General features: G+C 41.1%; 1 protein-coding gene across 2 annotated transcripts; it reads right to left on the bottom strand.

Annotated features, from left to right (window-relative positions):
• Positions 1–546: 546 nt before the first annotated feature.
• On the bottom strand, positions 547–25793 carry THOC1 (THO complex 1). 2 transcript variants are annotated; one of them, XM_048507409.1, is made up of 22 exons: positions 25689–25793; positions 23172–23245; positions 21145–21205; positions 20577–20643; positions 20064–20182; positions 18403–18451; positions 17672–17767; positions 16462–16544; positions 15996–16069; positions 15719–15827; positions 14235–14366; positions 13777–13877; positions 11947–12013; positions 11646–11696; positions 10928–10998; positions 8725–8823; positions 8126–8191; positions 5571–5654; positions 5264–5411; positions 3524–3602; positions 1137–1462; positions 547–1061 (listed from the first exon to the last, which is right to left on the bottom strand). In XM_048507409.1, the coding sequence occupies exons 1-21, from the start codon at positions 25737–25739 to the stop codon at positions 1167–1169; spliced, it is 1977 nt and encodes a 658-aa protein (XP_048363366.1). In that variant the 5' UTR covers positions 25740–25793; the 3' UTR covers positions 547–1061; positions 1137–1166. The 2 variants fall into 2 exon arrangements, with proteins under 2 accessions (XP_048363366.1, XP_048363365.1); XM_048507408.1 differs by having other exon boundaries at positions 547–1462.
• Between the last annotated feature and the right edge of the window lie 451 nt (positions 25794–26244).

The raw sequence follows: 26244 nt of genomic DNA, 5'->3' as shown, positions 1-26244 counted from the left end.
TCTGAGAAGAGCTCTAGGTTTTCTGAGGGAAAAAAATTCATAGGAAGACCTAGCACCATGTACATTTAAGAAGACATTTATTCTGTGGTCATTATGGGGACCACTAGGCAACAACGGTATTGGCAGTGGTTAACTCTTAGTTTCTGTCAGTAAAAAGGGGCGGGCACTTTTGGGATTCTTCTACAGGTTGATGGAAGCAACCACAAAATGGCCACTATGGTGCAGGGGATGAGAGCAATTTTTAAAAACACTGGGAAAGAAGATTGTGAGGGAGAACAGAACCAATACAGTTGCCACAGAAACAATGTTATTTTGATCTTCACAGCCAGATGCTGGCGCCATCTACTTTTTATAAACATTTGCATGCCTCCCCAACCTCCCTCCCCTTCCCTGCCACCTCTCCCCATCCTCCCTCCGCTAGGGTTTAGTGAAATCTACTTGCCAGAATATTTTAGATCAACTCTCTGCTTTAAGTTACATAGGGAGGAGAGAGCTACGATGGGATCATACATGGACGCATAAAACTACATTACCCTACATCAGATCGCTGGTTCATCAAGGTCAGGATTTATTCAAACTCCCAAGACATGACAGCTTGCGCCTGCTGATGTTTGTCACATCAGTAAACACCAGTACTTTTAACTACAATTTTTCATTGATAAATTGTTGTAACAAATACTTAAGGAAGTGGGAACAGCAAGAAATTTTGTAGTATGAGATCTACTTCACATTAAGCCCTGTGGTGTATTTGGGAATCAGTTGATGCTTTCCTATTAAAGCAGGCTCTGTTTAAGAACTTTAGCACAAGAAAGAACAGAAGAGCCTTCTGGGTCTGGCACAGCAGGCATGAAAAGTGCTAGCAGAGTCCCACAATTGATGCTGCTTCTCACTTGTATCACTGAAAATCATTCATGGTCTACCACCCTTCACAATATCTATTTTGACCAGCACTGCTAATCCTTTCCTTATTGGAACACTGAACACAACTGTGACATTAAAGATTTTTAATGTGTACCAAATACAAGCAGTAGGTCCAGTTTCCTAGAAATAATAGCCATTTTACTGGCAAGTAACACAGCATGACTCCACAGCCCATGCTTCATGGCAGATTCCAGAGCATCCTTTTATTACAGAAATTTTTCAACTAAAATTACTTCCAAGAAAATTTAACTGTAGTTTTCAGTGTCATTGGTTAAGCTGTCTGCAAGATCGTGTAACCCAGCTTTGTTCAATGCAGTAATGAGATTTCCCAAGGTCGCCCGGATCCCCTCTTGGTCTTGCCAGGCAACAAGGAGCTGCTTTGCTCTCATCTTCACATCTTCACTATCCAGTTCAATCTGCCTTATGTCAGAGTCTTTCATCTCCAAGTATGGGGCCAGAAGTTTCCAGTATTCACCAAGCTTGTTAGCAAATAACTCTATTTGTTCCCCTGTTACAAGTTTGTCTCGTTGAACATCTGGACCTAAAACAAAAAGGAATATTTTAGCTTTATGGTTTACAACTTCAGATTGAGAGCCTTAGACCTTCATATTTAATAAATATTAAATGGTTTTTGAAAATTGACTGCCACATTTCACATTCATGATCAGCTCCATCAATTTTAAGTATAATATAAATTTTCTTTAAATAAAGGTTAGGACCAAAAATATCCTAATAGTGCTCATATTTTTCTGAAGCATTTTCATTAGTATCAACTTATTCAAATGCAGTGTGAAACAAAGTACCTTCCTGGAAGCATCTCTTTCTGCTTCAACTTTTTATGAGGCACCACGCATCCGTTATTTGACCAGAAACATAACTTTACCATGACAATTTCATGATTAAGTCAGAATTAATCTAATTTAAATGTTTTTTAAATGTGAATGATAAGTTAAAAGTGTCTCAAATAATACCCAGCATCATGAATTGTAATTTTTTTTGTACCTGTGATATTTTTCTACATCAAGCACCATCTGCCTGCAGTGATATAAATGCTCTCTGGTGAAATCCACTATTTGTGCCAACCAATAAAGTCACAAACTTTTTTAAAAAATCCCAACAGCAGTTCCACGCATAGGGTCAGGAGGTGGCCCCATGGCTGCAATGCCCTGCCATCCTCCAGGAAGCTTCCCAACAGCAAGGGGGCTCATGAACACAAAAAAGCCTCCATTGGGCTCAATGGGCTTGGTGTAAGTCCAAAGCTCTGGCTCTAGCCAAGTGAAAGCGGACTAGTGTCAATCCCTCCTCCGGCCATGCCGCAAGGCCCCCCCCCCCCCACTACACCAGGGGTGGGGTGTAGAAAAGCTGGCAAAGTGTTCAGTTTTACATTCTGCCATGGAGGGCCATGGCAGCAGCCCAGTGGCAGATCAACCCCTTTGCTGGGGCAAGTGCCCCAGGGAAGGCAAATATACCGGTGTAACCCGCGCCACTTGCAGCAGCAGATTCACCCCCCTCCCCTTCAGATGGGGCTGTACATTAGTTAAGGACAAAAGAAGACCATCATGGTAGTATCAGATTTTTCAGCTGTTCGATGTACTGTTTTTCTCTTTACAAAAGTAAAACTTATGTTGCTGTATTCCACAAAGCATTTTGCTAACAAAAGGCAACTGGGATGAAGTTCTCCAGTTTTGGCTTAAAGGCTATTTAAAATAGGACAACATTAAAAAACAGCTTGATTTGGAATACATAAAGGATTGGTTGAATGCACATTAAAAAGACAGCAAAGGCCATGAGAAAGGGAAGAAGAGGAGATACACTAAGCAGGAGTCTGTTGAAAGAATCACGAAAAACAGGGTTAACTTTTTTGTGCTGTCTTGGCAGGGCGGGGGAGGGAGGATAAAGGATGGAAGTGGAAGCATTCATGAATTAATGTAACGGAACTGCATGAAGTTAAACCAGCACTCAGCTCAAACTGGTTACAAAGAGAGCACATGGAAAATATGAGGAACGCAAATAGAGGATAAGCAGACTGAGGACATGGAGAAGAAATAATATGCAAAGATCACAGACAGACACTGATTCACAAACTGGGTAGGAGGAAGCAGTGAAACGGGAAGAGCCAGTGGTCTCTGAAAATGTGTGCGTTGTGGCAAGGATGATTTAAAGCTCTCATGCAGACTGCTTTAAAGCATCATAAACACTGCTGAAAACTGTGAAGTGATAACTGTCTCAGAAAACATCTTTACCTGAATGAACCACGATAAGCATAAGAGCCTGGAGAACATACTTCACATCGTCGTGTGATACAACAACTTCTAATCATATACTAGCCAACAGACCACCCAACTGCTAGATGAGATACCATCAAAATGGCTAGATTACACTGAAGCCCAAGGAGTACAACAGTATCAACCCCGGCAAGATTAAGGCCACAGAACTTCTGGTGGTCTTGAAGAACTTGAACACAGAATTGAGCACCAATTACTGTGGCAGATCAGAAGCAATAAATGTGATGAACTCTGGAGAACACGGATATGTTTTCAAACTTCTTATACAACAGGGTTCGAGAGGAAAAACAGAAAGAAGTTTAAGAACAGAGTCTTACTTTCGTTGTTTTCCTTTAATAAAGCATCATTATCTTCCTCATCGTCATCCTCGCCTGTTTTAATTTCTTCAGAAGGAGGCTATAATGAGAGAACTGAACATCACTGGATGGATATGCTCAAAAAGTTATTGCTGTGACAGTAGCTCTAGTACACATAGCAGAACAGAAAGGTCATGAAGACATTTGGAAAAAAAAGACACAACAAACATGCTAAATCAGATCACAGGGTATTTAGGCCATCAGAAAATTTTCAGATTCTCCTTTTTCTAGAAAACTGACATCATTCAGTACTTATCAGAGACCAATTCTTGACTAAAACACTGAATAACAGCATAGTGCTTCTTTTTTCAGTTACTATGTGTTGTATCTCAAATACTCTGAACGTTTATATGAGCTGGCTGGATTTTTATCTCTGATATGTAATTAATTAAAATGATATGACATAACTAATTCAAAGCTCCATTCAAAGCTGGGGTTTTTTTGGGGGGTGTTGTTTTAAAGAAAATCTTCATTTTTCTATATTTCTGCACATTAAATCCCAAGAGAAAGCCCAGTCCACAAGTCAGGCTCCTTTCGAGGAAGTTCTCAAGACAGACAAAACAAAACAAGAATGCCCAAGGCAAAGAGCCTATTCGGTCAGGGAGAGGGAAGAGAGATGAAAGCCAACAGGCCTTCATTCCTTGTTGAGAACTATTTTCACAAGATAGTGGCAGTATAGGTACAAAAATTTATTACTTGACTGAAGGCAAAGGAAACTGCTTGAAATGGAAGTTTACATTTATTGCTCGTTCTCAAAATTCTCTTTGTCACAATCTGAGGAGTTCTGCTTGAAGTATTAAGAACCAAAATGCTGGGACCAGAGTAGAAAGAAAGATAAAAGACGTCTTTCCAGTTATTTGTTCCCAGCATTAATTGACTTTGGGAGGCAGCAGAAAGGGGGCAGGGAACATTCCCTTCCTGCTCAGATCACACACTGCCATTGTGAACATTCATAGGACTTCAACTAATACCAAGAGGCAACGTTTATATTGCATTTGACATTTATATTTCACAAACAGCTTTGTGCAGTAGCAGCATGGTCCCATATTCCAGTTGGGGAAGAATACTGGCCTGGGCCACTGTGGCTTTCCTAAGGCCACTTACAAAACCATGGTTGAGGCAAAAGCCATTTTTCATCAGTCACCCCTTTTCCACATTTCTCAACATTTACAATTAATACAAAATACAAGAAACAAGAAATTCTGTGGGACATCTTATTTTCTCCTCCTCTTTCCATTCTTTGATATCCCTTTGATACCTCCTTCTCACCCAAAAGTCAACCTTCCTTTATCTGCCCCAGCTTTCATTCCCTCCCATCTCCTGGAACCCTTTACCTGGGAAAACTATGACCCAGTTCAGCAATGCTGGCCACTGGGCAGGGCCCAGTTGCATGGTGGGGAACCCAGGAGGACCTGCAGGGGGCAGGCACTTGATTTTCTCTTGTATCCCTTTCCCTACCTCTTTCCTTTTTGTGTTTGTCATTTGCAAAACCTAATTCCTCCCTTAATGGGAGATCCCCAAGTCAAGCTTGCCTCTGACAGAAATGATGATACAGAACTTGAAACAAAAAGGACATGTTATACACACAGTGTGACACTCACGTTCAACACGTTTCAACACTCCTTGTTTAAATGTACTGCTACTTGCATTGAATTAAATGAACAATTGTAACCCCAAAAATAAGCAAAATATACTACTTACAGGTAGTTCTTTAGCTAATTTGATAACCATGTTTTCGAGGTACTCTGGTAAACTCTTAAATTGCTGGTTGGTTGGCTGAAAAAAGTGAGGACTTCTGCGTGCCAGCAGCCTTAGTGCTCTCCAGCCATAGTTCGAATTATTGACCACCCTGCAATGATAACCAGAATCAGTAAACCTATTTGGCACCTGAGGAAAAGGTAAATTGTTGGCCCAGCTAGCCCCTTAGCTAGTTCGGAGTACACCTTCGTATGTACCAGAAACAAAGGGCTGGAATTAATGAGGGCAAGAAAAATGATTCCTTACGTACTTATACTTATTCTCAACCATGTTTTCAGGAACTGCCTGTTCAATAGCTTCTTCAAAGAACTCTTCCAACGTTGGCATGTATTCCCTATAAAATAAAATCAGTCTTAGTACTGAACTTGCTCCCATCCTTCCAAATATTTCTTTAAATTCCAGAGGGCCCATCCATGAATAAGGGGGACAGACACTCTTCTAGAGTTTTCAATCAATTAATTATAAAGTAGAGAATTCTGCCTTGGTTGACCAGATGGTTAAACAAAATTATGCTTACCGCACTGCAATATATCATGACAATCTGTATAATCTGAACAACATTTGGTATTAATTAGAATATGAACAATGCTAACATGATTTGGGCTAAATCTGTACTTGAAGCTCTACTACAGAAAAAACCTACACCCTTTTCAGGATAAAGACAACAGGTGATTGGTGAATTCATCCTCCATTTCTCTGGACCATCTTTGTTCTAGAATGCTCCACTCGGGTCCTAGTGCCTACCTAGTTCTGTCCCCAAGGCATCAGAACCCAAGCGGAGCATTTTAGAGCAAAGATGGTCCAGAAAATGATGGATGAATTCACTAATCACCTGTCATCTTTATCCTGAAAAGGGTATAACAGATGCTCTTAATGAAACATCTTAGGAATACTTGTAGAATACCTTGAGAAGTAATCTGAAGATCTGCTTCCACTGATCCTTCTCCCTACTTCTACATTAATAGACTAATTACATTCCTTATAAATATTTTAAACAGCTTTCCTGCAAAACAATTATACGCTCATAGACCAACAGCCCAATCATGGGAGGGCAGGGGTAAACCTCCCATCTGGAGGAGGCAAGGGCTTATGCTGGCGGATATGCCCTCCCCAGGGACTGACCCTGGCGGAGGGGCAAATCCATCAGTGCCCTGGAATGCCCAGCAACAGTGCCCAGTTTTGCATCAGTGCTCCCGCACAGCTTCGTATTGCTTCACATGACGGCAGTTATCCTGGGGGAAGGACTGATGTAACGGGCGCACTTATATTCAAGGGTGAGGGAGACATATTATCCCACCACTAGCCACCAATTGTAACGGGACGTGTAGCCTACAATCAAGGTTCCCACTAAACTGACCAGTGGGGTTTCCTTTGCCACCCAAAATATCCCAGACTAGTGTTCAGGGATCTTCTTTTTACTCTGCTGCCACCATTAAAGAGAAGGAACTAGGAATCCCAAAACTGCTGCTGGCTGCCAAATATAATAAAGGATCCCACCTCACATTCGCTCCTGGTTTGAGGGGAATGTCCTTCAGAGTGCCTTAATCAAAAAAATGGAGGGAACTCAAATTGGCTGGGATTCTAGCCACACAAACAGGCACTCTTCAATCTCTCACACACAAACGCAGGCTGGCACGAGGGTAACTTGAACACAACGAATTACATTTATTTTAAAAACAAAAGAAAGGCTTCTTAAACTGGCTCAGAGAGGTACTAACGCTTGATGGTTTCAGAGAGGTTCTTTTCACTTAAAAATTACAGAGCTTCAGATGTTACTTAGGTTTCACACACACACAGACACACGCAGGTGTCTCTTCAGGAACGATTTTGCTTTAGATCTACTAACTTTCTTCACAGACAGACACTAGTCCTTTCTGATCCACAATCCACTGAATACACACACACACAGCCTATGGCCAGTGAGATTCAGGCACACATAGCCTCCCTCTCTCACACTTATCCCAATTCGGCTTCACTGCCTCTGGATCGGGCTTTTCCCAGACTGGTGTTACACAGGGGTAGGGCAGACTCTAGGTCTGGACAGTATTCACTGTCAAGCCACTGACTGGCATGTCACTTTGCACCAAACTCAGGGCCTCCTTTCTCTGACAAGCCTCCTCAGCTTGTAGAATGACTGGAATTCTGTCAGCTAACTCGGCTGAGACAGAATCCTTCAGCTTCAGACCTGACAGACCGCTCTCTGTCAAACTCTGGCTCTTCCTGAATCTCTCCCAATCTTGCATTCCCTCTGACAGGCACTGCACTGTCTTATACAGCCAGCACTTTGGCTCCCCCTAGCCCTGGTCATGGGCAACTGTGCCTCTGCTCGAACAATCAAGTGGGTTCTCTAGTATAGTGGAGCCTTCTGTATAACTCTGGTTGTCACTAAGGCCTTTTCACTAGGCCTTTCACACACACCAGCCCTTCAGTGTGGGCACATCCATTACAACTGACGTTGGTCAGCTTCCACTGCCCTTTCAGTCCCCTTGCGCTGGTGGAGCTGGCTTCAGAGATATGCCATGATTTTTGTGGTGTACTTCCGCTTTACCCTAGTGGAACTTGTAAAAAAATTTTTTCTTTTTGGGCTTCATCTGCTGTGGGAAAGCCCTTTAAAGGCAGCAGGACTGCACTGGCGCCATCCTCACCCACCAGACAGCTCTGGATTGGGCTGAGAATCAATGATACACATATTAGGATATAACAAAATAAATATTCCACTCACATCACACATAAGCATTATTATTAGCACAGCTATAATGTTAATTCAGGATATGTCACTGACATAATGACAGCTTTCTAACTTACCGACTCTCAGATTTACAAGCTTCCATGTTATCAGGGCACAAATTCCAGAGCCGTGTTAACTCTTCACTATAAGAAGAAATATAAAATACATCACAGAGAATACATTTTGCTGAACCAAGTGTTTTCAAGTAGGCCTCTATTTACTTAATGTTAACTAGTAGCATCAATAAATAACCATTTCCAAAAGTTTAGCTTCTTAATAACAGGCATGCAACCTAGCTCAGCTTTGTCCTTCTTTGAGCTGAACAGCACTTATTTACTGATGATATCAAATACTTCTAACTCAAATTTCTCTTGCAAAAATGTCAGATTTTAGCCTCTTTCAAACCCTGGGGAGAAAGAAAAATGTCAAACTACACTGTTCTCTTGTTTTTGTGTTTTTTAAAAAGCTGGTTCAACAAACAGGAGCCCCAAATCCAAAAGAAACCAATAAGATTAATAAGAGACATATACTCAAGAATAAAAGAAAATGTACAATAATACAATGTATTACAGTATTCATGATTTCTCCCAGTCTTGTAATATTGCTGTTCACACCACTAAATTATTGATATAAAATGACAAGTACAAGAATAAAGAAAGTTAAAGGCTTGACATACTTTCCCATGAGAATTTTTTTGTTGGGTCCTTTCCCCAGAAAGTCTTCTGGAGCTGGTCTCTTTCGCACAAAAGGCCTTATTGGTTTAGAATCACCTGGTCTAAAGAAAAATATGTTAGCCCGCACAGTGCAGGTTTGCATACCAACACCCTATTCAATTAGGAAACCACTTTGGGGTAGCTTGGGTGAGTAACCCCTCTCACATAGCTCCTGAGATGCTGAAATGCCCTGAAAAATCAAGATGGAAACAGGGGAATGTTGGCAATAAATGGAAGCCAATATTGGCTGAAAAGTAAGATAAAAATAAAATCAGCATGCTCAAATAAAAAGCAAGTGAGTTTTTTGGTTGAAATCTTCTGAAGATACAAAGATTAAAAGCACCTCTTCACGTGGGATGAAAGTCAATGAAGGCCAATGTGATTTTGGGCTGTATCAGTAGGAGTATAGTGTCACGATCTCCTATTGTAATTGTACGTCTCTATTCTGCATTGGTTTGACCTCATCTGGAATATTGTGTGCAGTTCTGGGCATCACAGTTCAAGAAGGATATTGACCAGCTGGAATGGGCCAAGAGGAAGGCAACAAAAGTGGTAAAAGTTCTGGAGTCCATGCCCTACGAAGAGAGGCTTAGGGAGCTGGGGATGTTTAGTTTGGAAAAGTGTAAGTTAAGGGGTGACATGATAGCCATGTTTAAATATCTGAAGGGATGTCATGTCGAAGAGTGAGCAAGCTAATTTTCTGCTGCCTCAGAGGCTAGGATACAGAGTAATGGATTCAAGGTGAAGGAAAAGAGATTCCATCTAAACATTAGGAAGAACTTCCTGACCATCAGTGCTGTTTGACAGTGGAATTCACTGGCTCGGAGACTGGATGAACATATGCGGAAGTGCTTTGATTGTGTGTTCCTGCATTGAAGGGGGTTGTACTTGATGGTCTCTTCCAACTCTATAATTCTATGAGTTTGTATCTATCAGAGACCGGAAAAAGGAGTACAACAGAAGTGCACCTGATCAGAGTGACTCAATCAAGCCACTATCCTCTGGGATGACTAACATATTTTGGCTGGTTCACAGGAGACTAAAGTACAAACTCCTTCTGTTAGGTTTCCCTCAAAGTGGAAAGATTAGATTTTGTTTATTGATGGTTCAGTACATGACTTTTTGATGGACTGTCATTAATCACCTTGCAGCCTACTGTTACATCAACAAACAAACGAAAGCTCTTAGATACTTCCTTTGTAATTGTTTAAGCATACATCACTTTATTTTATTTTTGCTAGGTTAAGAGCACTTTTTCAAGAAATATCAAAATAAGCAAGAACCTAAATAGAATCATATACTCAGGAGGGGAAAAACCCCTTTTACATAACTGTTGGCTATTGTAGGTTTTCCAAGATGTGTGGCTGTGGTCTGTTAGCTTTTGCTCCAAATGTTTTGCCTCCATCTATGGCTGGCATCTTCAGATGTGTTTCTCTCTGTGGCACAGTGGGAAGTGTTTTGTGCAGTTGGGTATCTCTTTTGTCCATGACCCAGATGTGAGGGGGAGAAAGGCACTTTTGCAAGTTTCTGAGTGAAGTCTATTTGCAAGTTGTATTTGTAAGTGTCCTGGTGATTTGAATGTGTGGGACACATCCCAGAGTGAGGGGAAGTGGTGGGTGGGGGAGGGGGGGGCGGGCGGGAATGAAGGAGTTTGTAATATCTGGTCAATTGTTGAATGGTTTTTGAAAAGTCCCCTAGGTTTTGGTGCTGGTGTTTTTTAGCACCAGAAGCTAGGTTTGGTTGATTTTCAGACTCTTTTCCTTTCCTTTGTTGCTTGTGGATTTCAATGGCTTCCCTTTGTAGTCTTACACAGTAGCTGTCCAAGTTGTCAAGAATTTCTGTGCCATCAAATAAGATCCTATGTCCAGCTTAGGTTAGAGTATGTTCAGCTACTACTGATTTCTCAGTTTGGTTTAGTTGGCAGTGCCTTTCACACTCTTTTGTTCCTGTCAGACTGCTGCATTTTGCAGTCCCTGTGTATACTTGACCACAGCCAGACCATGGGCACACAGCCTGGAAAACCCGGAACAGCCAGTTGATTCCAGCGTGAAAGCCTTCAACAGGACCATATAACTTTGATATGATCTTTGGCATGATATACAAATTTTACAGGAATATGAATGCTGCATTAGCAAGACAATCCAGTCCAAATCTAACATTTTATACCTTTCCTTAACAAAGCTGGGGCAACCTTCATTTTTCCACGAATTCCAATTTTCTTCTGTGTTTAATATATGCTGTGAAAACAAAACCACAAGCCTCTCAATTAGAATTACTATCGCCTTTAACATCAGTGCAGAGATTAGAGAGTCACAAAAGAAATACATCACAAAGCCAGGACAGAAGTCAGAACAGAAAGGATAATCTCAATGTTCAACCCTGAGAGCTGGTCTTGCATAGTAGTTCGAATGACAGATCACAACCTGGAAAAACTGGGTACAAATCCCCACTCTGCCAGGGCAGCTGACTAAGTGACCTTGAGTCTGTCACACTTTCAGCCGAAACTCTCTCACAGGACTACCTTTCGGAACAAGGTTGGAAGGGGGAGAATGACGTGGTAAAATGCCTTGGATTGCCATTGGAGTGAAAAGCAGGGTATAAATAAGAAAGAAGTACATCTCTCCGGTTATTGTGGGTTATCTTTTCATATGAGGTCTGTATGCAACTTTGTCAGAGTGATGCAAGGGGCATAAAAGCCATTTTAAAAACTAGGGAAGGGTACTCAAAAAACAAATAAATTAACAGCAACCGATGAGGATACTTGAAAGCAGAAGCAGGGAACAAATTGGTACACCACCACCTAATTTTTCTAAAATGAAGCGAGTTAAAGCTGATAGTGCCAACTAAAGTACATCTCAATTCTATTTATAAAGAGTCCACTTACCGCTACCATTTCTGAGAACCTCTCTCCATCTGGGGGGTTTTCTGAAAGAAGCTGTTGTTGGAAAGAGATCAGATAATTAGATTCCAATGCTTTGTGGCATTATCAAACAAACAAGGTCACAGGGGATAAACATATATTCTTTCTTCTCAGTCTTAACTTGCTTAAAAAAAAAACCAACATAGCCAGAATCATACAAACAGCTGCAGCAAGAGCAAATGCCATATAAGGTAACTAGTGGAGGATTAAAAAAAAATTCAATCCACAACCTGAAAATATACAATTTGCATTCCACAGCACTAACCTGGTAGACTAACTTTGTAGTATCTTCAATCCAGAGGGACTGCTCATCAGTCAGCACAAAATTGGAGCTAGACGGCAAGCCACCAATTAAGAGAAAAACACAGTGAGACACAGTATATGTACATAATGGGAGTTACTAAACGAATACTGAAGTTTGGCATGGTTACACAGCAGCTATTTGAAAAACAGCGAAGATCCAACCAAATATTTTGGGTTTTTACTTCAACATGCCAGAATGCATCATTGTGAACATGGACTGGAGGAGGGTAGGCAGGGGCCACCACTCCATAATACCAGGCAAATGCTCAAAGACTCACAGTACTCATAAAACACATTAATAGTTCCAATTTTCCTTCACTCCAGGCAGCACATTTAAAAAGCACCTTTTGTACTGGGCATAGGTCCAATTCCATCATTTGCCTCTTCCCTGTCTAATTCAGTCTCGGGCAGTGCTGCATCACCTCCTTTGAAGCCTGTCCAAGCATGCATGCTTGTCCTGCCTGTCCCTCTCTCTCCATGAGACCCCTGAAGGTCCCCTAATCTAAGGGCAGTCTCCTCCATGTCATTAGGCATGCCCCAGCCAACAAAACTCATCCTAACCAGCTGATACTCTGGCAAGCTTCCCCATCAGGCTGGGCTGGTCTCCTTAAGCCACACTTCAGGGTTCCAAGATCTGCTTCCTGCAGATCACCTGACCTGACCTCTTGTCCAACACCAGCAGGCACCAATCTGTCCTGGATGCTGAGAATGGGGCGTCCTGCCACAATCATGACTTGGGTATTGAAAGATGAACACAGATACAAGGGCAAAGACAGAATGAGAAGAATAGGGAGAAGTTCTGAAAAGATCTCTAACTCTACTAAGAAAAAAATATTTTACTCAGTAAAAATAAAAATTATTTTGTAGAGAATGACACTGCTCACACAGAACACACATTTAGTTAATTAAATTGCAGTATCTAAGTATTTACTTGCCACAATGGAGAATGTCTGATTACACTACTAAGTGCTTGTCTATGAAGCTATCTTAAATATCATGTTATTTCTTTTTGAAAAATGAATACAATTATCCAACAGAAAACTATTTTTATAATGAGATATTCAGGGTCTACATAGTTTAATGTAGGAGCATAATCACTTTTCACTACATAATGAAGTTGAAAAATAGCTTAAACAGCATCTCAATATTACAAGCACCTATTTGGAAAAAAGCTTAATTTCAACATGACTTGGTGAGAATTAATTTGAAGTCAATACATTAATCTTCAAATAGAGAAAGAAAGGTATTCAAAATACATGTGTTAATTTCAAGGCTACATAGAAATTCAACAGAAAAGAACTGCTGGATCTGACTCATAATACACAAATTTAGCATCACCTACTACTAAAGAAGCCAGAATGAAGCAGCACCAGGTTAGCTTTCAATTGTAATGGTTGCTAATATGTTTACATGATTATTTACCCTGCTATTTCAGTTTACAGACTTGGGAAAAGCTTTATTATATTACCACAATCCAGAGATTCACACATCAAGCACATTTCATTTCTCATTTGCTATACCGAAAGCATCAGTATGCCTCATGAGGATTGCTTCCAGGTACTATGCTTCTCTTCTATATACTGGGTTCTGTAATCCCTCTGGGCTTTGTTAAGCACTGCCTCTGTTCAATAGATTGCACTGGTGACAGATCAGTATGAACAGACAAAATGGATGGAATCATGACCACTGAATATTAATTCGGTTTCATGAAGTTCTGCTAAACAAAATTCATTTCTCTCAGTATAAGAAATAATTTTTAAATACATGATTTTAATCAGCACTTCCTACTTACCTTTTAAACTTCACCTGTCCCTTTAAGTACTGAAATAGTATCAAATACTGCAGTAAGATGTGACGGCGGAAGTTGCTGTCACTCAGCTGTAAATCCATTAACTGAAAATAAAAAGAACACACATTGTCTGCTATTGTCTACATTGTTCTAGAATACAGAAAGGGGGTCCCCAACATGGTGTCTGTGCCCACCAACACATTTCCTGTGCTGGCCAAGTGAGTGTAGTAAATGGGTATGGCCAGGGGGGCTTTTGCCCTGCAGATGTTCTAATCAGCCACTGGAAATCAGATTGACTGTGCAGATTCTTTTAATTGCTTTGGAAGCAGCTGTCATAATAGCACAAGAACCTTCACTACGTGACTAAAGCTTTTTGTGTATATGCACGAAGATATTTAAGACTTCATTTATTTTTCTATATAATCCAGTTTTCATTTATGTTAGGACCAATAGAGCAATACCTTCTCACTCGTGAGAAACTTGGCAAAGTAAACATGCTCCCCTCCAGTTTTCAACTCCTCTAATTTCTTTCTTGAAGCCTGAGTATCATCCAACTTGTAGCTTTTAAAGACAGTCAATACTTCTTCAGAGTACTTTTAAAAAAAGATAGAAAGATGTTATCTTTACATAAATACTGTAGTAAATATCCAAACAGAATTGCAACCACACAGCACTGAAATGTGATCAAATATATCGTAAATAGGAGTCTACTGCTTCTGCTCCTTTCCAATTAAGCGTTTTAGTCTGGCCTCTCTTTGTAACATTCCTGTCTCCTTTGCTCTTTACATATAAACTGGCCTAACTAATTTATACTGGAGCACATCTGATGGAATGAGCTGTGACTGATGGAATACATGTTGTTAGCCTTTAAGTACCGCCAGATTCTTGATTTATTCTGATGCTACAGAGTCACTGAAACTAAGCAGATGTAGATATGATAAGAAACGGGGATGAGAGACCACTTAAACAACATGTAAACAGCTAAACACTAAAACAGTGCTATGCCAGCATACCCTCCTACAATATAATATGTTTTCAAGACCAATCTTCAGTTTGTATCTCCCTGGACTAATCCTCATTAACCTACAAAGTCATAATGGCGAGTTTTTTTATTTTTGTGTTTGAACTGAGGGGAGGGGGGGAACAGAACAAGGTAGGCACCAGGACCAAGCAGAGCATTCTATAACAAAGAAGGTCCAGGAAGTGGCATCATGATATATTTGTGCACCTCCAAGGGTTTCCCCAGCTTTTCTCTGCTCTTCCTCAAAACTGCTTTGTTTGAAATTTTGGAAATGATGACAGTAAAACCTCCATGGCTGCTGTATGGGTGGGTAAAGTTGGATTTTCTGGGCCACGTGGCAGCCATGTTCCCTGATCCTGTCCTCATGGCAACCATTTCCTTCCCCTGCCACCAGGGACTTCTTTTAGTTTTTTTTTAAAAATCAGAACTAGAATATTGTCATATCAATATACCATTGCAACAATAGGTGTATCAGATTCTCCACATTCCCAGCTTTAATTTGTTTTAAGTAGGTCTCTTTCCCCTTCCCCTTGAGAAACTACAAGAAAAAAAGAACACATTTTCACTAGAAAAAAAACTAGAGCACTACTGTAAAAAAATGAAAATTGAGAATTCTGAGAACGTGATACGCTTTTAGTCTACTGAAATAATGATAGAATAGTGACAATTTTTTAAAATTGTAAAACCCAGTAGCCCAGGGCACAATTATTTCCAGGGGATTTGGGCAGGAAAATCTACTGTGTAGAGGCCCCATTGCTGCTGTGCAGCCACACCAGCCACAGGAATCCACAAAATCCCATCCCTGTGTGGAAAAATCCTTACTTGTAGGTGTTTCATGTTTTAGTACTGGGACAATCTAAAAATAGAAAACATCAATCTCACTTGAGATGAAGGGAGAAAAAAACCCCACACCACAACCATTACCTTTAGAAATGTTTTCCATGAGATCTTTTCATAGCATTGAACAGGATTTCGGAAGTAGTCTTGCAGGGACCAGAACTTTCTGTACAGGTTGTAATCTATAGGAATAGAGCTGGAAAAAAAAATAAAACTTGAAAAACACACAAACACACACACATGCTCCTGGCAGCTTTGGAGACAAAGATCAACTCATAAATGGAAAAATCAACACGAACAAGTATTTCTTTTTTTTCCATTTTAGAACTGATGAAACATTTATTTAAGCTTCATCTACGCTTACCAACTTGTAGGAGCTTCATCATCTCCCATTTCACCTTCTTCTACTTCCATTCCTTCATCTCGCTCTTCAACATGCTAAAGGGAAACAAATATTTATAGACCTAAAACTTTCCCCCCATATTACAGGGATTACATATAATTTCTTTAAAATCAGAATTAAAATTAATCAGGGAAGTGAACACAGGGCTCAAATCAAAGATCTGAGTATTTTCTTAACATGCCTTTCAAAGCTTCCAGTTCTGATAAGTGTGTTTATTCATAAAAAGCACTTAGACATCAGACGATCTTATGCTTTGGAGTGAGGTACAAGACCAGGGTGTTTGTTTTTTAACCGCTTTCCCCTCTTTTGGATATGCGGTGAACTATATTTAATACTCAGAAGGCAGTGTGTAGTCCCTTAAACCCCCACTTTTTCAGGTTATTCATCAAATTAGTTTCTTTTTATGTAAGTTTAAAAGGAGGTTGACCTTTTGTCCGAGTGTGCTCTCTTGCTCATTGGTATTAAAAACAGTGATATTCTCCAGGTTGAACTGACTTTGCAAGTTGAGTCCTGCACAAGAAAAGATGCACATTTAAAAAACAAACAAGAAACTTGTGAGAAATTGCTACATGGAAGAAAATTGTAAGGAGCATGCCAACTTGTACACATATCAGGGCGTCTTTCCTAGACGCCAATTAGAAACATGTGGAGGTCCACAGAAGCTAGGGTGGGGGATCACACCTCTCCCATCCCATCCCCTCTCCAGGACCACTCCCCTCCCCATCCCATTTTCTAGCCAGCTTGCCCGACACTGTGCCAAGCAAACACAACGAGTCAGGCCTCCCTCAGCCCTACTTTCTTGCCAGTTTGCCCAGTGTGGCTAGGCCTCCTTCTTCTCCCTCCTGTGCACACCCAAAGAGAAGCTCTCTTTAAAAATCAGGGGGATTTAAATTCCACTTTTAAAAAATTTCAAGATTTTTCTGCAGACCCAAGGAGTCCCGAGTCTGCAGAAAAACCTGTTGGGGAGAGTGTGTCTCTATGTATTTAAATATCGGCAGGCAGGAGACATGTGTAAGATGTGTAGCCCAATCCAGAGCCCCTGGCAGCAGGATGCAGTGACGCTGCAGAGCTACCTGCTTCCTCCAAGAGAGCTTCTCAGGGGCATGGGGAGGAGAAAACAAACAAAAAGCCTCCCCGCCACCAAAAAGCCTTCCATTGGGTTCTATTGGAAATCCAAGCCCCAGGCTTTGCATTCTGGCAAGCCAAAGCTGGGTGGAAGCCAATTAATGTTAGCTCCACCCCTGGCCATGCCTCTGGAATGCCTGCACTGTGCCAGGAAAGGTGGTGGTGCCACAGGAGCACTGGATGTAGCATCTAGCTGCTGTGGAGGGCTGATTTGCCCCTCTGCCAGGGGAGGACAAATCACCAACACGGCCCCCCGCCACCACAGGTGTATTTGGGCCCCCTTTGGATTGGGCCATTAGATATATAGATCACAGCAGTGAAATTAACTTACAATGACAGACTGGAAATTGAGCTTAATGTTATTATCTGTATTTAGATATGCAGGGTTACAAATTTAAAATAAACACAACTGTTTGAAAATCAGAATAGCCTTGGGTTAAAATATATTTGACAGGTTCTACTTCAACCCATCCATTATACTGTTTTTGACAACATAAGGGAACAAATCTCACCTGACTTTTCTGAAAGGGGGAATAATCTAGCCAGGAATAACTGAATTCTTCCACAGAACACTGTATTCTGTGATTTAGATAACCTTCTTAAGAGATCTAAACAACAGACATAAAAAAGGAGAAAACATAAGTTACCTTTATGATTATGCCTAGAATCCAAAAAAGTGCCTTGTACAAACTTCATGTGCACTTCTACTCATGCAAAAAGGAGAGGGCCGCTGATTTCCCCTTCAAATTATAGCCCCACTGTCTCATGTCCTGTGCAATTCAGAGTCCTCAACTTGGCCCCTTTTAACAGTACATTTTTTAAAAATATACTGAAATCTGCAATAGGAAGGAGGATGTGCGAATGGTCTGTGATGCAAGCAGGATGCTGACAGCTGTTGAAAATGAAGAGGTGGTAAACACATCCCAAAGGACATTAACTGATTTCTCCTTCCAATCACTCTGTACACTTTAGTTGTCTAAGTACATGTGCTTCAAATACGCTCTTAGTTCATAAACACTCTTTCCCAGAAAGATTAAATAAAAACTGTTTAAAGCAAGTTGTAGTTCAAACGGCAGTTCATACCCAAAAGTAAGCAAGTACCACAGATACCATCTAATAAAATCAATTTTATACTGAATCATATTACAGAAACTTACTGAGAAACTGTTTGAAAAATAAATCAGATTTTGATAAATAGCACTAGAAGCTGTGCTATTGTCTTCTTTAAAACAAGGCTACTCACCGTTGCACATTCTGAGCAAGTAATTCTTTCCTGCCGAATAAAATGTATTCTAAAAATAAAGCATAATTAAAAAGAGAGTAATTAGTTGGTGTTTGAAGTTACAATAGTAACTTCAACACTGACATGATACATTCATTCACTATGGGTTGCCAACGAACTAATGGTTAGAGATGGGTTGTAGCTTTGTATCAGAATTCTTATACAGAAGTTTTGGAAAGAGCCATTTGCCTAAAGACTTGTTGAAAGAAAATAAAATTTATCTCCAGGCATCAGGTAGGAAACTTTAAAAACAAAATAGTTGACAATGTTTCACATGTGGGTGTGAGCCAAGAAACAAGACAGGCCAGTAATATTTACTTACTTTTTTGGCTAAGCTGGCTCAGAGTGCTCACTTAGATTAACTGACAGAACCTATTCCACCGAGTCGATGTTTTTAAAGACTTGTTGATTTGGTGCCGTAACCCTAACTTCATTCAGCCAGCTTTTCATCTCACCTAACTGCCTCACTTACTGCAGGTCCTAGCCAAGATGGCATTTATTCATTCAGGTCTCATTAATCCCCAGTGTCAACTTTTGGTGGTGAACAGCAGAATAGCTGACTGTATCCATCCCTGTCTCAGAGTGGTTTCAAATCTATTGAGTTTTATTACATTTATGTAAAATGCTGGAAGCCGCCCTGAGCACACAAGGGGAAGGGCGGCATATAAAACGAACTAAATAAATAAATATGGCAAACCAGGATTCTGCTGATGGCATGTACCACAATACAAATAAAAACCACTGCTCATGAGCATGGAAAAACTGATAACCAAAAAATAAGGCAATTTGGTGTGGGAATATCCAAACTGTGCCCCGTGCCTGCCACTGGGTAAAATGCTACTGACCCCCAAGGGTGGGGGGATTACCTGCAGGATGCTGAGCCCTCAGCTTCTGTGCTGGCCTCAGAATTGGAGTGGAGGGAGGGGATCACTTGCTCCATTCGCCAGTCACCTGGTGGGCGGCTCCTTTGTCTCCTTCCTGTACCTTTGCTGATAGGAAAGGGTCAGTCCTGGCCACATCCTCCTCAGCCTTGAGTTTTATGGCCTTATATACTCTGGTTTCCCTTCTTGTGAGGCTTTCAAGCCTAGATTCTTTTCTGTAGCCTCTTCTTTGGTATCCTCTGCTGACCTTGATGATTGCCCAGTCAGCTACCTATGCATGGCAGGAACTGACTGTTCTGAGCTGGAAAGCATGTCCTTACTCGCAGCTGATCAGCAGCACTGCTTTTGCTAAGCCAGCAGGTGCCTCCTGTGGTACTGAAACTGACTGGGGCATCACGAGCAGGAGCCTTGCCATGGCAGACAACAAGCAATTCAGGGAGCCAGCCCAGGAGATGCCATGGTGTGATGGACTCCTCCCTGGAGGGTACGTTTTGATCGGGGGGGGTGTCAGAGCCAAGGTCAGGCCTAGCATCCAGAGCAATGACAGAAGGAAGATGGCCAAGGGCAGTCTTGGCCCATGGACATAATCTACTCTACTTTACTATTTATCAGAAAATATTAATTTATACTATTAAAATAACTTTGAGGAAGAACCATACAATTATTAAGGAAGCAGGCATCCACTGAGCTTACTCATCCAGTATCTCAAACTGAAGGAAGCTACCTTGATAAAATGCTTACCGATTTCCATGTAGAGACATTTTTTTCCACAAATGTGAAAATTCTGTCACATTGATCCAATGGAAGGCAATCCAAAACATCTCCCAACAGCACAAAAGGGGTAGATGCAGTGCAAATACCTTTATGGGAAAAAAGACATTTATGAAAAAACTTGTTTGTGTGTGTATTTTACTGACCCCTGAAGAAGACCCTTTTTGGGTTGAAATGCGTCGGGTCTTTTGTGGCATTGAATATGTGTAACCATTCTAGACTTTTTTAGTGTTATACACTAGAAGTGCATCTATTTTGTATACATTTAATTTGAGTTTTAACATGTCTTGTTTCTAACTTTAGTTATTAGGCACTATGTACTAAAAAGTATAATATATTTTTTATTTCTATGTTCTTTCTATCAACTTTTTGGCTCCTTCTGGTTGTTTTACAGGTTGGGTTTTGTTTCCCTTCAGTTTACTGCTCTTGAACTGACTGCCAGATTCATATATTTAAAATGAGCCATGTGTGACTCTCGCTTACCTTCTGTAACCCCATTAATAGCAAGAGAAATTATTGCCAGGACGTTTTCACAGGAAGCTTTGTGGATCTAAAAAATATAATGCAAGGCAGCTTACTTACCAACTAGTTCAGTGAAAGTCAGTAAATACAAAACAAAAAACACTAGAGGACAATTTAAATAATGTTGTTTCCTTTTATGTTGGAATTAGAATATTACAGGTTATTTGTGAATATGCATTGTATGATTTCATAACAGACTACTTAAATATGCATTGTATGATTTCATAACAGACTACTTAAATTCTACTGACCCAAGTTTTGTATGGAGCCTATCAACTACAATATCAGCAAACTGTCATGAGATAACAGAAAGCTGACAAAAGCATGTGGGTATAAAGTAGAGCAGGATTAAAATGTGCCAATAACAATAAAACTTAAATAACTTTTTAAAAAGGCCGAGTGTACCTCGTGATATTTAAGCTTAGCAATTTTATTTACTGTATCAACAATAATGGACATTATTTCAGTTTCCCTCAGAAACTGATCTGCACATAGTATTATTATCTGGGACTTTTGAGATAGTACTCACAATTTCTTCTTCTAAGACAACTCTGAATGCTTGATCCAGGGTAAACTTTTTTTCATTTTCACTACAAATCAAGAATAGTTTAGATGGCTTAAGATATTTATTCAAAACATCCCACCTACAGAAGATCCCAAAACCTTATACAACAGCATATCAAATATAAATTCATCAAGCACATGGGCAGCCCCATCCACGCCTGGCTGCTGCCCCCAAAGTGGCTTCCCAGTGGTGAGGGGATGCTTGAAAAGAGAAAATGCCTTTCTGCATTTCTTCCCTGCAAGAAGCTTCTATTAGGCCTCAATGAACTTATGCCACCCAAATTGGTTGCTTAAGTTCAAAGTACGGGCTGCCAATGTAACGCCAGCAAAGGTTGGGAGGCAGCCAACTTGGCCACACTCTCGGCCTGCACCTGCTACCCCAGTGGCAGGGGGCTCTGGGATGCTAGCATGACCTCCAGTGCTGGTGATATTGCCCCTCTGATGGGGTAAGTTCTCTGGGTAAGGCAAATCCAGTGGTGCAGCAGCACACAGTGCCCACGAGTGGATTCACACCCTTTAGGGATAGAAGAAGAGTTGGATTTATATTCCCCCTGTCTCTCCTGTAAGGAGACTCAAAGGGGCTAACAAACTCCTTTCCCTTCCCATTAAGTTAGTAACAACAACCAAAAACTGTTATCTCAATGCTGAAAGGAAACAATATTTATAAACAATTGTACAATTCATATAGACAAATGCAACTAACAAAATGTTTTCTGAAAGTCATACAGTGCTTCCTGAAAACCAATCTTCTTAACTACTCAGACGATTTACTACTCAAGAGGATTTGGAAATACTAAAAAGTCCTGAATTAGGCTGAGGATGATTGTACAATCAATGAGACAGACACACAAGCAAAGAAAGCCAGAATGAATGAAATGGGCACCAAAAGATCTTTTATATCAATAAAATAAAACATCATTTATTTATTAAATATTTTATATCACCTTGTATCCATCAACTTCTCCAAAGCAACAAAAAATATAAATAACCCAAACAGATCTATTAGAATTAGCACTGAGGCAAAAATAAACAAGTGTTGGGACCAGATCACACACCAAATATAGCAATACTGCCTTTGTCTGGTGACTGAAGGTAACAAGGAAGAGGTGGTATAAGGAACAGTGTTCCAGAGCTTCAGGTTCACTGCTGAGGAGGTTCTATTCTATGTATCAGTCTGCCCTATCTCAGGCTTTAGGGGACCATGCAGTAGAAAGAACTTAAAAAAAAAACAGGATGAAGAAGGTGGTCTTTTATGTATTCCAGGCCCCCCAAAAAGTTGAGCCTTAAGTGTCACTGTGGCACTTCCAACTGGGTTGAGGAAACAGCTCTGAAACAGGAAAACTGGTGTTATATATTCCTTGCAGCTCATTACAATCCACCTAGTAGTCATACTTGCGACCATTTGTAGACTCCAAAATACTTTCAGGTGCCACACTGACTATTACACAAATTGAATCTAAGCATCTATGTCCTTTCTGTTTAGGAAAAGCCACAGCAAGTGAACTAGTTTAAGCTATAAAATGTACTCTTGACTCCTACTACCTGGGTTTCCTGGAAGCACAGATTCAAGAACACCCTAAGCTGAGAGCATGACCCCCCATTCCAGCACAAGATGAAGTCAAACTCTTGGACTGCCTAGTCATCAGGGCTTCCATCTTGTCTACGTAAGTTTTATTACAGTTGTCCCATCCACATTACGGGACTTAGGGGTGTGGTGCCTGCCTCAATCTGGAAAACCACATAAAAGATCACTGCAAGATCACTGTGAGATGTTGTGTGAGAAACTGCCGTAAACACACTTTGAACCATAGTTTTTCTACTACAAATTAAATTTTAAGAACAAAAATTGTGTAGCTGTTTATTTATCATTATTAAAATTCCCATTTACCATACTTTCTCATGCCAACCTGCTGTATATCAAAACCGCGATCAGGAAAGTTATGATGTGGAAGGGACAACTGTACATACAAAATTCAAACTGAAATATATTACCTTCCAGGTATCTGGCTGAAGGCATTCAATAAAGGTTTAATGGTTTTGTTGTTGAGAGCATCTCGAGTAGAATTCTGAAAAATAATGAAATATTCATAGTCTGTAAAGTGTAACAAATAAAATAAAGACTATCTTACTCAACGACTGACAGTGGGTTTTAGAGAACTCAGTACAAGTTATGCACCCAGGTACTGGGAGTGGTGGGAACATTGTACAATTACCTATAGTGGACATTTGTACATATCACTGCTAATCAGTTGGCGTGGGGAGAGTTTGATACGTATCACCCTAGTTAGGCATCACTACAAGCACCAGTGAATTTAATGAGTCTTAAGATGGTATTCAGAGCCTCAGGACTAGCCCTGAGATTGGTACTTCAGCATAAACTGAAACCATGGAACAGTGCCATGCGGCTGGCTAGCTCCAGTTGTTACCTAAGGGATTCCCAACAGCTAAAGAGGCATAAGCATATTCTTGTCTTGCACTGATTCTTCTGTTGATGTAGTTTTCTTCTGTAGAGTACTTAAGCTACTTAATAAAATTTATTGTCCTTCACCATTTGTCTGTTCATTATCCTATATCTATTAGAAGAAAACAATCATGGTCCCTTAGCAATATGGTGTCCAAACCTACTTTAGCCCAATTTTTATTTTTGAAAAACACTGTAGCAAAAGCTAGAGTGGTGATTCCAAATACAACACATAAATATAACACATAAAACATAAATTTCAGAAAGGATTTTAAATATTCATACTAAGAGACAGAAAATATCTGAAGACTTCTTCGTAGTGCCAAAGAAACGGCCTGAACATTTTCTATGGAAAAAATTTCCAGTGCTTGAATGTTCAGTTCTAAGGATGCTTTGTTTCATAAAACTATTAATAAATGGATGTTTTTGTCAACACAATATTAGGCAAGACTGATCATTTCAAAGATAATCAAATTCAAGATATCATTTCTAGAAATTGAGTGAAACTGAACATGAACATTTCATTGATCTGTACGATGGGGGAGTGGGGGAATCATAAATATATATAATAATCCAAATTTTTAAATTAACTTAATTGGTTGTGCAAACAAAAAAGAAAGCTAAAATTTATATGTCCAGGGCAGAGGGGATACCATAATAACCAGTACGATATGGAATGGATAAAGAGTGCAAACAATGAGGTGCCACAGTGACCTCGGTGGATGCGAGTTAAATTCCAATGAAATAAATGAGTAGACTAAGACTTTCAGATCCATGGTATATGGACAGTTCTTCAGTTGAATGGAAATGAGTGTATCAACAGTTCTCAGTACATTTAAACAATGCAAGACAAATATTAAATTGCTATATTATATTTTTCTGATATAAATAACTTTCTTTAAAAGCTTTGAATATTTTCAGAGTCAAGTGTTGTTCATTTCTTTTCATAATCAAATATTTCTGTTCAGGTAGTTACTGCTATTGAGGCGTAAACTAAACATGACATTCTTTTCAAATTTGTTTACTAAATGTAAGTCAAAATCAGTACGCTAAAGCAGATCAAAATCTATTCAGGACATTTCCCAGGTCCTCATCACTTCTTCTGAAACCAACTTATACAGTCAATGCCCGTATCATCCAGTGAAGATGAATTTAATGCTGAATAGACATGCATTTTAAAGACGCTTGTTATAAGCCAGGGGTCGGGAACCCGTGGCTCGCGAGCCGTATGCGGCTCTTCCGCTGCTGTTCTGCGGCTCCATGAGCTGAGCCGCCAGCCCCTCCTTCAACCTGCCCTGCAAGCAGCAGGGCGGGCGCATCAGTCGCCCGGCAGCCGGCCAGGCCGAGCCGCCGGCCCCTCCTTCAACCCGCCCTGCAAGCAGCAGGGCGGGCGGATCAGTCGCCCGTTGGCCGGCCAGGCCGAGCCGCCGGCCTCTCCTTCAACCCGCCCTGCAAGCAGCAGGCGGGCACATCAGTTGCCCGGCAAGGCCGAGCCGCCGGGCCCGTCTTCAACCCGCCCTGCAAGTAGCAGGGCGGGCGTATCACTCGCCCGCGGCCGGCCAGGCCGAGCCGCCGGGCCCGTCTTCACCTGCCCTGCAGGCGGGGTGTGTGTGTGTGTGTGTGTGTGAGAGCGGGCGGGGGGGGGGTGCGAGCGAGCAAGTGGGCGGGAGAGCGGAGGGGGTGTGTGCGAGCGAGTGGGGGGGTAGGGAGGTGACCGGGGGAGGGTGAGCCAAATGGCTCTTTGAGGGGAAAAGGTTCCCGACCCCTGTTATAAGCAAACGAGGTCCTAATAGGTTGTAAATTCTCACATAAATAAAACGAGAATATTTGATCTTAATGTGGAAAATTCCCGTAATTATTTGGATTTTTGCACAGTGCTTTGTCTGAATTTGACTCAATTCGCAAAAGCGGACAGGGTGAAGTCGAGAGAAAATGACTCGAATGTAGCGGGCTTAGAAAAGTGGACGAAAACCGAGTGTCCGGCAAGCCCCGTTCACTGGCCCCTGTCCGAAATACGACGGCGAGAAGCTGTGCCCACTCCCACTCACCGTGAAACGCAGCCGCGCCTCCGGCAAGCTGAAGAGCGGCGGCGGCGACATAACTCCTCCGGACTCCTCCTCCCACGATCTGCGGCCCGCGCTGATGACGCTATTCCTATGCGACCGAGAGGATTTCTGATGACACAAGAGCGCCCCCTACTGACCGTTAGAATCTTGTTGCAATCTGAGGCTGCCCGCCTCTAACATTGTGAAGGAGGGAGAGACGCACCCACTTAGAATGGGCGGTGCTGAGAAGCGTCCAATGCTGTGGTCCCTTTCGGGCTGTCCTCTTAAGGCCGTGGTGATGAGGTTCGTGGCCGCCGCTTTCCTTCCTTCATGAACTCTACAATGTGCATTTCGATTCCGCGTTCCACACCTTCCTTGCTGTTTAAAATAAACGAAGGAGGGAGATTGCTGGTCCCTCCTTTGTGTGTGTGTGTTTATGGGATTCCAATAATGTCGAATGACCATTGTAAGAAAACAGACTACAAATAGGTGTTGATTGCTGTCTAACACTTCATATAGGCACCTTCCACACATGCAGAATAACGCACTTTCAATCTAC

Source organism: Sphaerodactylus townsendi, linkage group LG09, assembly GCF_021028975.2.
Source record: "Sphaerodactylus townsendi isolate TG3544 linkage group LG09, MPM_Stown_v2.3, whole genome shotgun sequence".
NCBI classification, from domain to species: domain Eukaryota; kingdom Metazoa; phylum Chordata; class Lepidosauria; order Squamata; family Sphaerodactylidae; genus Sphaerodactylus; species Sphaerodactylus townsendi.
Note: the sequence above shows the minus strand (reverse complement) of the source record. Positions and strands in the feature narration are given on the sequence as shown.